At 41.8% G+C, this 13987-nt stretch overlaps 1 protein-coding gene across 1 annotated transcript in view; it reads left to right on the forward strand.

The window, feature by feature from the left end:
• The first annotated feature begins 282 nt into the window (after positions 1-282).
• Positions 283-13987, forward strand: part of GPA33 (glycoprotein A33) — a 54755-nt gene continuing 41050 nt past the window's right edge. The window contains exons 1-2 of the mRNA XM_031045033.2: positions 283-326; positions 722-844. Of these exons, the coding sequence (XP_030900893.2) occupies positions 793-844 (52 nt within the window). The 5' untranslated portion in view covers positions 283-326; positions 722-792. The remainder of the gene's footprint in view (positions 327-721; positions 845-13987) is intronic.

Consider the following 13987-nt stretch of genomic DNA (forward strand, 5'->3'; position numbering starts at 1 on the left):
TGTTCAGCCATGATCCTTGTGGGCCAGTTAATCCAGTTTTATGGCCACACAGTGGCTGCACCGCAACAGATTAAGGTGTAGAGAAGGGGCTGCCTAGATTAAGACTCTGAACAGCTCTAATCCTGCCTACTCTGAATATTCTCTTTTGTATCTTCCCATCTCACCTGTAGGCTCTTCTCAGTCTTGCATGCTACTTCCCACTAACCTCCTCCCTCATAGTAGCAACTTCTCACAGGTATTTGCTCCCATTACCACACCTTTCCTCTTGCTCAGTTTCTGCAGTTAGCTGGAACCCATAGCTGCCAAAGAAGTCTGAAAACAAACAGGTGGGTGGGTTGGTTTGGGTTTTTTTTTTTGGGAGAGTGCTTTTTTGGTTTTGTTTGGATTTGGGTTTGCTTTTTCCTGGTTGTCCATGTTTTCTAATTGACCAGCTATAAAGAGAACTTCATTCTGTTTGGCCACATAGCTGCTCTCCCTTTCTCTTTAAAGGTTGCTCTCAACCTATATTTGCATCCTCTTCCCTGCTTTACTTTGAATGCCTCTCTATCTGATGCCTTCCCCAAGATGTCATACATCCCTGGCTATATACCCAGGAAAGCTAACCAAATCATTAGTGATGAATAATTTATAAGGTAAATTTTACCTCTCTTTCAGTTGTGAATTGTCTGCAAACAGCTTGTGATTTCTGCAAACTTATTATTTGGTGTTACTTTCCACATAGTGCCTGTCTGGTGTCTTACTTGTGAGCAACTTTCTGGAAATACTCGAAATTTGAGAGAATTGGACACAAAGATGATACAAACCTTCCTGCAAGAAGCTGAGCACTCTGGTGTCATAAAAAGATGTAAGTGTGAAACCGAGTTGTTTGGCTGCAGTCAGAGAGACTGGGCTCACTATGGTGCTTTGGAACACACATCTTCTACTCAAACACAGCCCAAAGCAGCAAGCACCTTTGCAGTACTCCATGTTTCTGTTCTCTAACTGGACATGTCAGCCTTATAGAATCACCTCTTGCAGGGATTTTGCTTTAAAAATATTTCCTGACTGTGAAAAACAATACAGTGTTAAAATTCAACACACCTCTAAAGGGAAGAAATAGTATTTCAGGATCTTTTAAAGCTCTGCAGTATGTCTCTGTCCATTGTCTGCATTTTGATCAAGACGCCTCCTAATTCCTAGCTCTCCTTCATCTGTTCTTGTGCCTGTAGCCCAAAATTTTCTGTGATTGCTGTATTACCTTCTGAATTGTCTGTCTCTTGCTAGAATTAATTCAGTAGTGCTTCAGAGATAATTTTTATTTTTTAAGATGGGGAGGCAGGGGACAAAAGAAACACAACAGTATTTAAGCAAAAAGCACATTGGGAAGGAAATTACCCTTTTCCCCACATAGTTTTAGAATACAGAGAAATGAAGAGCAAACCTATTTGCTCTGCTCCAACTCCACTGTGCCACTCAGATGTGAATCCCAGATGCTGCTTTTCTCACACAATATCTCTTCTTTCTATCCTCTTCACAGCTGATTTCCTTCCTCAAGGAGGCCCTATTTGTAGAGTCATGGTTGCTTCAGCATTCCCTTTGGTCCTCCAGGTACTGCGGCAGAGGCTTCTGCCATGAAAGTAATTCTTTGCCCCTTAGGCTTTTGTGCATACCTCCTCAAAACCTCTCAAATCATTCCACTTTCAGACTGCTCAAACTGCCTCACCTTTAATTAAACTTACCTTTGTGTCTCTGTTTACCATTTTTCATCTGTAATACATGCCCTTTCAGAGAGACTGGCAGTCTCTCTTTTACAGTCTCATTTTTTGAATGTGCTATCAATAAATGAACAACAAAAGACCATCCATGTCTCAAAAAGGTTGTAATTTAGAGAGATGGCAGGCAGAGAGCATGGGAAAAATTGGATTAGTAGCTCCTTGGTTGAGGAGAAGTCATGAAAAGCAATAGAAAGACCATGCATAGCTCCTCCAGTGTCACGGCATCATCAGTGGGACTCAGCCTTGGGCCTAAGTGCTCTGAGGCTGTGGTGTTCAGTACTTTAACCACAAAGCTGTTTGTGTTGCTCCCCACCCTCCTCCTGTTATGAAGGTGGCAGAGACTCTCTGCCCTCACCCCCAAGGTTTGGGACCCACCAGAACCATCCCTTTCCAGTATTATGCTCTGCCCTACCTTCAAAGCTCCTTCCTGTGCACCTTGTGGGTGCTGAGCACAAACAGCAGAGGAATGGAGACTGTCCATTGCATATATAGGCTGTTATTTTCCCCTACACATGCTGCTGGCTGCCTTTGACCAGACTGCTTTCCAGCTCTGTTTTCATCCCCCTTCTGCTGTCTCTGGATTGGAGAAAAGATGAGTGGGAATCTCTGGTTTCTGAGACTTGTTGCCGATCCTCTGAGTCTCCCAGCTAATGAAATTGTAAGCAGGGAACTTGTTCCATCTTACAATACTCTGCCCCTCCCAGGTGCAGCTAGCTGCATTTTTGAAGGTAAGAAATGGAGCACAGACAGAAAGAAGCATGTTTTTCATATTAAAAAAAAAGAAAAAAAAAAGAAAAACCGTAATTCAGAACCTTCACACATCCTCATTAAAGAGAGAGGTAATCACTAGGAGAATACTTACCTTTTCAGGTGGGTTTTTCAATCTGTTTCTTGCTGTCTGGTGCTTTGGCTGCACTTTTTCTAGGTTAATTTTTTGTATTCATTTAAATGGTGGTCATGAGTGCAGCATCTGAGCGCCTTCCAATTTTAATCAATTACATCTTACAAATTACCAATTTAGAAGATACAGGAAAATTGTAACTGTGCTTTTTTAGCAATGGTAAACTAAGGCAGAGAAATTCAGTAGCGGTCTTCAGCTGCATGCGTGGTTGGGCAGCCCAAGAAGAGAGACTCCGATTCTCTACAGTGCCTTGATTGAAAGGCCCCAGAGATCCGCAAAGCTGGATCTATCTTTACCTCTCTCTCTACTCTGAGAGGGACAACAGCAGGGTCCCACAGCTTGATTCAGATCTCTTGCAATTGCCTGATTCAAGTTGTCACTGTAAAGCTGCCACAGATCTGCTTTCCATGGTTTTCTCTGCCTTCTTTTACTAAAGAGGAGCCCTTAAAAATACATAGTATTTTTTGTTATGACAGTTATTAACTGAGACTCAGGAAAAGCTCAGCTCTTACAGCAAGAATACTAGCAGTCTGACAGACCCCATATGGAAAGACAGTCTGTTTTGTACCTCTATGAAAAAGAGGGATGAGCTCCTGGTTTTTCTGACCAGTCATACAGCATGCTTTCTGCTGTAGACCTTGCGAATGCTTTGGTGCTGCTTACATGAGGAGCCAAATTGGTTTTGACCTCAGTGAAGAGGGGGCCAAGAGGGGCATATCTGACACCTTTTAGCAACCACAAGGTTTTCTGTGGAATAGATATAGCCTAAGAAACAAACACACAGCTGGAGTTAGGGTGCTTTTGAAACATTGTCTCTACCTCCCTTTCTTCCAGGACAGGGTTTTTGCTTATTCCCACTTCAGAAAGAGACTTTTCTGTCACACAGCCTAGGCTGGCTGAAGATTAGGGATTCTCTCTGCCCCTTCATCCTTGAATATTTCTTTTTAATTTCACTGTTTAAATTCCAGTTGTGTAATTACATTCTGCCTACCCCAAATTCCTCTGTAATTTCAATTGGACACGGTGTCCTTCACTTTCTAGGCAGAATTCTTGCAGTGCTCTGGGGCACTGTTAAAAGGCTGCCACTCTCCACTCTGGTCCCATTTCATGTAAATGGGGAAAGAGAATGGACCTAGATCCCTTTGAACTAAAACTGCTGATCCATATAAGCAAGACAGGGCTTGCTGTAGAGTGACAAGGCAGTCCTTACTCCATGGCAATACCCTGGGCATTTTTTACAGTGCCTCAGTCAGAGCAGGTTTTTGGAGTAAAAGTCTAAATCTGTCTAGAGGTATTTTTCCCCCGCAACACCATGCACTTTGATCACAAATAAAGCTGTGCAGGGATCCCCAGACCACTACTTTGCTGAATTTATGTGGCCTAGGAGTACCTGCTCTCACCGTTTAACATGGCAGAAATGGCATAGTGATTTAATTTAGGTGCAGAGAGTTGTATTGTGACGAAGGGGTACACAGTACAGATGCCTGCTTCAGTAAAATGCCTTACAAACATTGGTGAGTCCTGCTCAGTTTATGACCCAATCCCAACAGTTCTTACACATTTTTCTGTGCCAGCATTTTCCCTCAATCCCTACCCTTGTATCAGTCACCTAAGTCCGAGTTTGTTTTATCACAATATTCTTTTTCAAGTGTTGGTACCTACATTAGTGTGAAAGTATTTCTGCTTCTCCTACTTCCTCTCCTTTCCACTTCCTTCCTCACTGGTGGCACAGTTGCTTACTCGGTTGGTGTCCCTGCATGTGTCCCTTTTGAATATCAGAGGCACTCACCTTTTGTATCTCCACCACCACCTGCTGTGGTCTGGTGTGCAAACTGGGGGTGGAGAAGGGGAGGGAGTATTTGTTGATGGAAGGATACTTCTCCTTTGTGTTGTCTTTTAGAATATCATCTTCATGTCTCTTCATACAAGTTCTGTTCAGTGTTATGGAAGGAGTTGCTCACTTGGTTTAAAGTGATGTTCTGTGCAGCTCAGCAAAAAAGAATTGGTTTGATATAGAAACTGGAATTATTTGATGTTTGATCAATCGAAAGACATATTTTTTCACCACATGTACACCATTGTCAGAGGAAAATGGAGCTGATACAATCATTAGCAACAGAGCCCTTTGCCAAAGCTCATTTCCCCTCAATGCTAAAGTACCTTGGGTAATTCTCCTACCACACAGTGGTAAATCTTTACCTGAAATAAACATAATCTCATTGCTTGTAGTGCTGTATCTACATGGAGCCTCAGTAGTTTTGAATTTTAATAGGTTTTCTGCTATATATAGGTTTGGTCCTGCTCCCAAGAGATTCCTTTATGCCTACTGCCATGGTAGCAGACCTGAGGCTTCTGTTTGTGTCTCTGGCAAACAGCAAATAGATCAGGTGAGATTGAGTAGACCCTATTTCCATGTTTCCTTGGTTAGCTTATACAGTTAAAAGTGAGTTGTTGTTAGCAGGAAACAGAGCATGTAATAACTAGAGTTGGGTTTTGTTTGGCTTTGAGTCATAAATCTTAAAAGGAAAGGAAAGCCATCATGTTCATCCTCAAGTCTGTCATACAGTCAGCAAGGGGCAAGGCAGTAGTATGGGCAAGAAAATGAAACATGTGAAGGTACAAGTGCCAGCGGGGGGGAAGTCACTGTTGCTTATTGTCAGTTTTGGTGTGACACAGAAAGTTCAGCTAATCCTCTTAGTTACAGAGACACATGGGTGGGGGGAGATTGTTATCTCAAGCAATTTGCTGGCTCTATTCCTTTTTCTTCCTTAGAGTTTCTTTTCACCTAATTGAGCAGCATTTCTTCCTGGGACTGGTTTGCAATAATCCTGAGGCCTCATCTGGGAAAACACTGAAACATACAGGAGAATCAGCCCAAGCAAGGCAGCTATCACCCTGAGTTTCTCTCTTCATAAAGGCATCAGGTTGGCCTCAAGTGCTGATGGTTAAAAATAAGGTAAAGATTCAATGTGATGCAGAGCAGTGTGTTGATCAGAGTGAGTGATGACTCAGGAAGGTGTATCTCAGACATAGCTAAAAGGACGATAGTTAACAGCCATTCAGAAAACAAGGAACTTGAGGTGGAGCAGGGGGTGAGAATTCCACCAGAGCTTGCACGAGAAACTTTCAGTGCCAAAGGGATGTATCTGGGGTAAATCTAATCAAGAGTCAAAAGGTGAACAAGAACAATAATAACTGAGGAGGTTTGGTTTTATTTATCCAGGAGATAAGGATTCAACTACAGGAAGAGAATGAGAAAATGGCACCTCTTTTCTAAGTAGACAATTATTCCATGCACACTCACTCATGGTCAGGATTTTAATAGTCTGTTACTAAGGCTATTTAACAGTTTCTCAGCCTCAGGGCTGGCAATGTTGGTGCAGGTACTCTGCCAGATGCCACAGGTGTCTTTTTACAAAAGACCTGAATAATTAACATGGGAGAGTGCTGAAGATGGCTGTAGCCAGGAGCCATTCTTCAGCAGACTCCCAGCATTGTTCCTGGAGATAGAGCAGGGTTTGTGCTATTAGTGGGAGGACACATTTGAAAACCCTATTTTCATATGCAGACAGAGCCTTAGTCCCTGCAGATTTGAGACTGTTTCTAGCAGCATGACCTTACATTCCATGGGAGTTAAGGGCTCTGGCTCCCAAACCCTGGTGATTCACCCTGGAGAGTTTTAAGACATTACTGTCTTCGTTTACTAATAATACTCTATTACTATAGTACTAATAATAAACTTATTTTGCTGTGGTGGTTAAAGAATTCATTATCTCTGGCTGTGGATATAGGATAACTTTCAATTAGGGTAGCTACATTCCACAGAGACTATGAGTCAGAGCCACCAGATGTGAGAGAAAGAACCAGAGCAGACATAACTCACAAAGCAGTTGTAAAATAAAAGTAGTATAGTGCTTTTAATATAAAAGATGTTCTGCTGATGTCCTGCTAGCACAGGACAAGGAAGTGACAAGTTTGGTATGTATGTCATATCTAGACATATTTTTTATTTGGCTGAAGTTCATCAGTTGGCTGCTGGAACACCTCCATGCTCAAAGCTTGGTTCCAGAGAAAACTCCAGGGGTGTATTAAACAAGATTCATTGTGTGTTTCACCAGGTTTTTGACTCAGGTGCTTGGAGAATAAGGGCACCATCATGTGGTGTGTCTTGTACCTTCAGGTCACTTTGGTGTGTCTGCAGTGCACCTACATCACAGATAATAACTGTATTTCCTTAGTTCATGTCCATATTGTGAGAACAAATGTGTTAAGAAATGTAATTACCAGATGCGACAAGGGTGAGGACATCTTTGGTGAATTTCTTTTTTAGGTTTTTTTGTTTCTTTAGTTTGATGAAGTGTATTTATATTGGTAAAGTTTGATCAAAGTCAGAATTTGCTTTTCTATTCAGTAATGATTTATTTGTGTGGGGAGCAGAGGCAAGAAGAAGGGAACTTGTACATTGTACTATGTGTGACCAGCACAAAGCGGACCTTGCATCACAAGATACACAGGGAATGCTCCTTGATGACTTCTCCGGGATACTGCAATGCTTCAAACAGAACAAGGAGGAGTAAGAAAAGGGCAGGAATTGCTGGATTCATGGATCTGTCTCTTCCTTTTGCAGGTCTGCACATTTAGCTAGTTGCATGCAGGTCTAATGCACACCCTTTAACCCTTTCAGTGAGCATTTCAGCTTGCTACACTGAAAATATATGGAAAAGTCATGTGGTTTTTAGCCACAGATAAGCTTTCTGAATACCTACTCTGTAATATTAAACTGCAGCTCTGACAGTGATATAGCATTCACAGTTGCAGAGACTGTAAAAAAAATGAGAAATTTATGAAATGCATACATAATGATTTCTAAAAACATGTTTACTTTAATAAATATTCTTGTGGTTATATTTCAGATAGATAATCATTAGATTTCTATTAATCAGAAAATGAATGTCTAACACCACTAGAAGAAACAGACAGAATTACAGCCAAATATCACAAATGATAAAGCACTCTCCACTGTGAATAGGACTATCATATTTCCCAGTAGCAGCTCCCTGCCTTCCCCTAATTCCCCCCTCGTTTTCCCCTCCTTCCTTAAACACATACACATACACTATGGGAGGAATGACAGCTGTTCTTCATGGAATGACAGCCCAGGGATATTGCACCCTCCCTTAAAAAAAAAAACAGGCAAGATACAGAATAAGGTCAGGGAAGGGAGACAAAGGGGTCTCCCAGAGATGGCAAAGGGTAATTTATTGACAGATGAGATAGACGTTACTACAGAAAAATATTAAATGGATTCTTTTCCCCTGTCTTTGGAAGGGGAAAAAAAAAAAAAGGGAAGGGTTAGGAGGGATAGATGCCAGAAATAGAGACAAATTTCCCAGGAGAGGAAGCAGAAATCCTGAAGGAAATTAGGATCACGACACAGCACCAAAGAAAAAAAATATAAAATCAGTGCATCTGAAAAGCAACAAAATTCTGACTTAGAATCTTGTGTAGAAGCAATAAAATAAGTCAGTGATGGCCACTATTAGCAGCCACACTTCAAGTGCACTCTGTGAGAGAAGTGCTGGGGAAACAGAATCCCTGATTAAAAGCCAGTGGTTGAAAAGGGCTGTTGGGACATTACAGAGTTTTGCATGTGCCTGACGTCAGCAGTGAGGAAGACTCTGGGAGCACTAATCAAAGGGAGGCTGAGGGAGCATATGGAGCATGGAGATATTATTAAGGACAGAAGTGAGCCAGGGTTCATGTAGAAGAGCAGCCAAGCTCAGGATATGGGAGGAAAGAAATGGCCAGGTGTTCTGGTGCAATAAACTGGCATGGTGCTGTCAACTTTGACAGTATGTCAGGTCCCGCTGCAAGGACAGAACCTGGTAAAAGGCTTAAATAATGGTCGTTATGAATATAGTTTCCCTGGCCTAGATCTGTAACTTCTCCCAAAATAATTGCACAGAAGAGGGCAGGAAAATCCAAGGTACCAGTGCACTCTAGTTGGGGTTCTATAACTCCACACGCCTCTAGCCAAGATAGGAAGATACCAAGCAGTTGTTCCCAGAGCTGCTGACATTTAGAGAGGTTTACAATTTTCACGTCTCAGGGCTAGACTGAGAGCTAAGGCATCACCAAGGAAAAATTCCACAAAAATAAAAGCAGCAGAACAAAAGAAATTTGAAGAACAGATTTCATTTACAGAAGGAATAGATTTAAGCTGAACAGCTCCTTCATGCAAAGAACACGGGTTTTAAAGTGTGTGACTCAGTCCATGTGGTAGAATATGGGAGGAAGACTCTTTGTATGTCCACTGTAATGTGCCACATGTTGTATATTTTAATCCTGTCACCACCTGCCTACATCTTGGCCAGATATTTCCCTCAGAGCAGGTTCTTCTACCAGTTGGCTAATCTCACCCAAAAGCACCATAGCCCTTCTATTCCAGCAAGCACCCACAGCTCACAAAATCATCTCTTATGAAGTGCAAGATAGTCAGAAGCACTGGGCATTGTGTTGTCAGCTGAGTGCTTTCCAAACAGGTTAAAAAGTGACAGAATCAATATTAAACACAGGTTTAAATTATCTAGATGGGGAGTATTCATCCCATCTCTAAGACTGCCATGCTCAAGGCTGAAGGGAAAAAGAGCCAAGCCTACACTGGATTTGAAGCTTTGATACTCCAGAGCCATTTGCAGTCTTTTGAGCCTTGGGGGAGTGAATAGGACAAAGGAAAAATAAAAGCTGGTGCTTTCCTGAGTTTTGCTGTTAAATGCAAAGGAAGCGTTAAATGCTAAAGAAGGCTTCCGCTTTCAGTGAGTGATTTAGCCTAGCTTTCTGCTAGAAGGCTGCCACATGCTCAAGTGCAATCTGCCACACAGAGCCAGAGCCAATCTGATTGTTTATGAATCATTTCTCAAACAGAAAAACATAGGTAAAGCTGCCAATTTTGCCAAAAATATATGCCTCATCCATGTGATGGTCTGCATTTACATTTGAAACCACCTACATCATCACAGAGTGACCCAGATCCAAAAGATGATCTCAGCATTGGAACGTTCAGGGCAGCATATCTGGCTTTTAGGGACTTGCCTTGCATACAACCTTGCAGTTCTCTGCTGGGTCTGTTGAGTACCTGGCTTCCTTCTGTAACTGTCCTGACACCACCATGGTGAATGGGGAATCTCTTCAGAAAACAAATAAGAAATGCCAAATACTGGGTCTTCTGCAGTCTTACACTAGTGTATTTAAGGATTCCTACTGAGTTAGGGTCCTGCTGACGCTTTTATCTTGGAGATAGCGATTTCAGTGGCCACAGGACAGTTATTAACACCATACCATAACCTCTAAAAAAATTGATAAATTTTCTGTCAAATTAACAATTTGATTTGACAAGCCTCATACCCACATCATTACTAGATCTGGCATTAAAATTGTGATGTTCTTGTGCTTCCTGGAGTTTGAGAAAGGCAAACTGAAGGAGATGGGACCACCATTTCAAGCAGCAGTTATACTGAATTATAATGGATAAACATGAAAGTTCAATGAAGCACTTCTTTGCAGCCTGTGCTCACAGCTCTGAAGTTATCCTTGGTTCTCACAGGAGCCTTATCTACAGACAAGCCTATCCATGGCCCATAAGCAGGTAAGAAAAAGCAGAGAGTGGCCTTTATCAACTCAGTAGCTCAGTGTTCAGGCCCATCAGCACTTTAACTTACTGAGAGAACCTGAACCCACGTCTGAGGAAATAATCAGGCTCTTCCCTGTGTTGTTGGTTAGCCTAGCCTATTTCTTTATTTCTGTATTTTTACATTTCTATATTTCTATTCTGTTCTACTCTACTATACACTACTGTATGCTACCCTACTGTCCTGTCCTATCCCATCCTACATCATGAACTATTTCCCTTTGAATTAATTATTTAAGTATTCTTTGGGCCAGAAAGATGCAACTCAACTTTGCAGGTTAGCAGTCAGAAGTCATGGCTTGGGATGTGAAAAGCCTGCACAGATGAATGCTTAACTCTTTCACATTATGTGTTCTCTGGCAAAAGGCCTGAAATGTGTGTCTGCCCCTCTCAGGAGAATGCCTTAATCACCAGAGTTGTGCTTGTACTCTCTGGAGGCCAGTGAGTATTTAATTGTGCCACAGAGCTGAGTGATTGCTCAGGGACAATGACTTTGTCAGCAAGATGAATTTAACTGTATCTTTTGAAATTTTCCACAGACTTCCTCTGCTGCAGTATTCATGTGTGATGCTGGACTCAGTTTCAGGGTCTGAAACACACTGACAGCTGCAATCTCTTTTTCCCAGCCTGGATCTGTTTCATTCGTTTAATTTGTAAGTCTTTTAGGGTGAGAATATCTTGAATTGTACTGCATGCAGTACATACTGCTGTGGGGTTCTGGTGCTAGGCAAGACCTCTGGGTACTAATGCAGTAACAGTAAATAACTATATCCTTATGATACACGGGTAACCAATGTACAGGGGGGTAATACAGAAAAATTGTACAAGGGAGTTAAAGGAATTCCTTTGCTTAAACAAAAGTGTTGTCTGTCCTAAGTACCTGCCATTGCCATCTTGTCAAGGCATTGATTACTGCTGGAGGGGAAGAAACAGATGCTAATTCTACTGACAAAAGCAGATGAAAGGTCCTGCTGATAGGCGGCAGGAGAGGCAGACTGGGTGACCAAGCCTTAAGACCATGACAAAAGCACAGGTGTTGGGTCCTACTGATAAGCGGCAGGAGAAGCAGACTGGGTGCCGACTAACCCTAAGTCCATGTCTGAAGATTAAAAGGTGTAAAGGTTAAGAAGAGGAAGACTCATTTACTTCATCTTGAAGACCCCTACCCACAGGAGGAAGACTCATTTACTTCATCCTGAGACCCCTGCCCATGACCAGAAGGGGCACTGCGCAAGTGCAAAGGACCTTCTGGCTCATTATAATACGAAGCGGGGATAGATAATACATATGTATAGGTGGATTGGGCAACCTCATGTCTATGTATACCTTAAGAGAATAAATGTAAAGGGACAACAACCCTGAGGTGTGCATGCTTTGCAGGAGCTATCCCCATGCACCTCAGCGCTGAATAAAAGCATACCTACTTTACAACTTTAACTAGTTGTGGAGTCTATCCGCGCGTCACCTTAGCTACTACAAAATCCAAAAGGATGCTGAGAAATAAAAGGAGAAATATTTGGAAGTGTGTTGAGCATGGCTATCAGACAAAAAAGGCTCTCTCCACAAAAAGCAGGAAAAGCACAGTGTCCCCACATCAGGGCAGGTGCTATGGCGGGGCTCTGCTCTAGCACCTCAGCAGGCAGAGAGGGCCATGCTGTTTGGGAACAAAGTCTGTAGTCTTAAAGGTAAGCTAAAGCACCAGCTTAAAATGCTGGGTCTCAGTGTGGCACAGGAAGTGTCCCAGTTCTTGGGGAAAAGGGAGTGTGAGTTGAAGGCAAACAAATTTTTGTTCCTGTTTCCCTGTGTATAAAGTGGAGGAAATGTTCCCTATTAAATTCAGCAACCAACATTGAAAAAATTCTTTGGCATCCTCAGATAGAATATGCCTGGTTTTGAAATTCAACATTTGTACTTTTACCTTAAGTGGACTAAATTTTTTAAAACATGGGACTGACTTGTCAGAAATATTTCTGATGGTCTCTGCCTTTTTCCTAATGCTTTTGCAATGAATACCTATGATTTTTTCTTTTTTTGCAAAAGAGAGTCTAATTTCTACTTAGCAGTAACATTAAAGCCTTTGAATTGGGCCACATCCTGCTGCCCATGTAGTTTTGAGGACACTTGGAAAATATTTCTAACAGCAGAGAAGAACAGTGATTACCATTACACAGTGTCTTAATGGTGTGAATATTGTGGGTTATTTTCCATTTGACTGTTTATGCCCTATTTACAGTATAATCACACCAAATCAGGTTATGGCATGTCTTTTTTTTTTTCTTTCTTTCTTTTTTTTTTTTTGCAATGAAAATAGAATCTAACATATATATATATGTTTGTTTTTTGTTTGGTTTTTTTTTTCAATTTACTGTAGCTCTCCCTAAGAGCTAAGGAATTTTCAGGCATTAAGCAAGGATGATCTCTTCTCTGAAGCATTCACAACTGAGGTAGAGACCAGGAGAAAGTTGACTAAGAAAAATAACAGGCAAGTTATTTACCATTTCTGTACACTTGCAATAGCTATACTGTTGTGAACTCAGCAAAAAATGTGGAATTATAAAGGGGACTTAATTGCAGACTGAAGAGAGATTTGCCAGTGAGGTGAGGGATTGGTTTACAGTGTGTAACTGTCAACAGACAAAGCTGTGGACACGTGTATGAGGTCAGTTCAGTGAAACCATACTCTTGTCACACCATCCATATCAGGCAGTGATACTGTGTTATTGGATTAGAAGAAAACACTTAGTTGTCTGAATTTGTAAATGGTAGTATAACAGGTTAACAGCTCTGTTGATCAAGCTGAAGTCTCACACAAGTGCATGCTCACTAAAGAAAATCTGGCATCAGAACTAGGTGGCACTGAACCCCTGGCTTTCTAGCATGCTCTTTCTAGCATCCCATGGAGGAGGGAATCTGCTAGCCAGCACTTGAGAAGGCCTGGGCATCACTCACCTCAGAAAGCAGAAGACACATATCTACATATCTACTGATTGAAAATCACGTCCCAGCTGCCTCTCCAGTGAGCCCACAGGAAAAACAGGATTGCTCCCAGCGTTCAGAAGGATACATACAGATCAAAAGGGCAGTTTACTAAGCTGATCCATGGCAGTTAGTGAAGGAGATGCTTTCAGAGAGACAGCTGTGTTTTCTATTCTATACAATATGATACCATCTTCCAATTGTGATTCCTTTTTGTTATGAAGGAGAAATAAGCTTAAATGAGAAATTATATATTTGTTTACTGTCTTAGAACCACAGAATGGTTTGGCTTAGAAAGGACCTCAAAGATCACCTAGTTCTGATGCGCGGATAGACTCCACAACTAGTTAAAGTTGTAAAGTAGGTATGCTTTTATTCAGCGCTGAGGTGCATGGGGATAGCGCCTCCAAAGCATGCACACTTCAGGGTTGTTCTCCCTTTACATTTATTCTCTTATGGTATACATAGACATGAGGTTGCTCAATCTGCCTATACATATTTAGTATCTATCCCCACTTTGTATTATAATGAGCCGGAAGGTCCTTTGCACCTGCGCAGTGCCCCTTCTGGTCATGGGCAAGGGTCTCAGGATGAAGTAAATGAGTCTTCCTCTTGTGGGTAGGGGTCTTCAAGATGAAGTAAATGAGTCTTCCTCTTCTTAAACTTTAC

This window comes from Melopsittacus undulatus, chromosome 2, assembly GCF_012275295.1.
Source record: "Melopsittacus undulatus isolate bMelUnd1 chromosome 2, bMelUnd1.mat.Z, whole genome shotgun sequence".
NCBI classification, from domain to species: domain Eukaryota; kingdom Metazoa; phylum Chordata; class Aves; order Psittaciformes; family Psittaculidae; genus Melopsittacus; species Melopsittacus undulatus.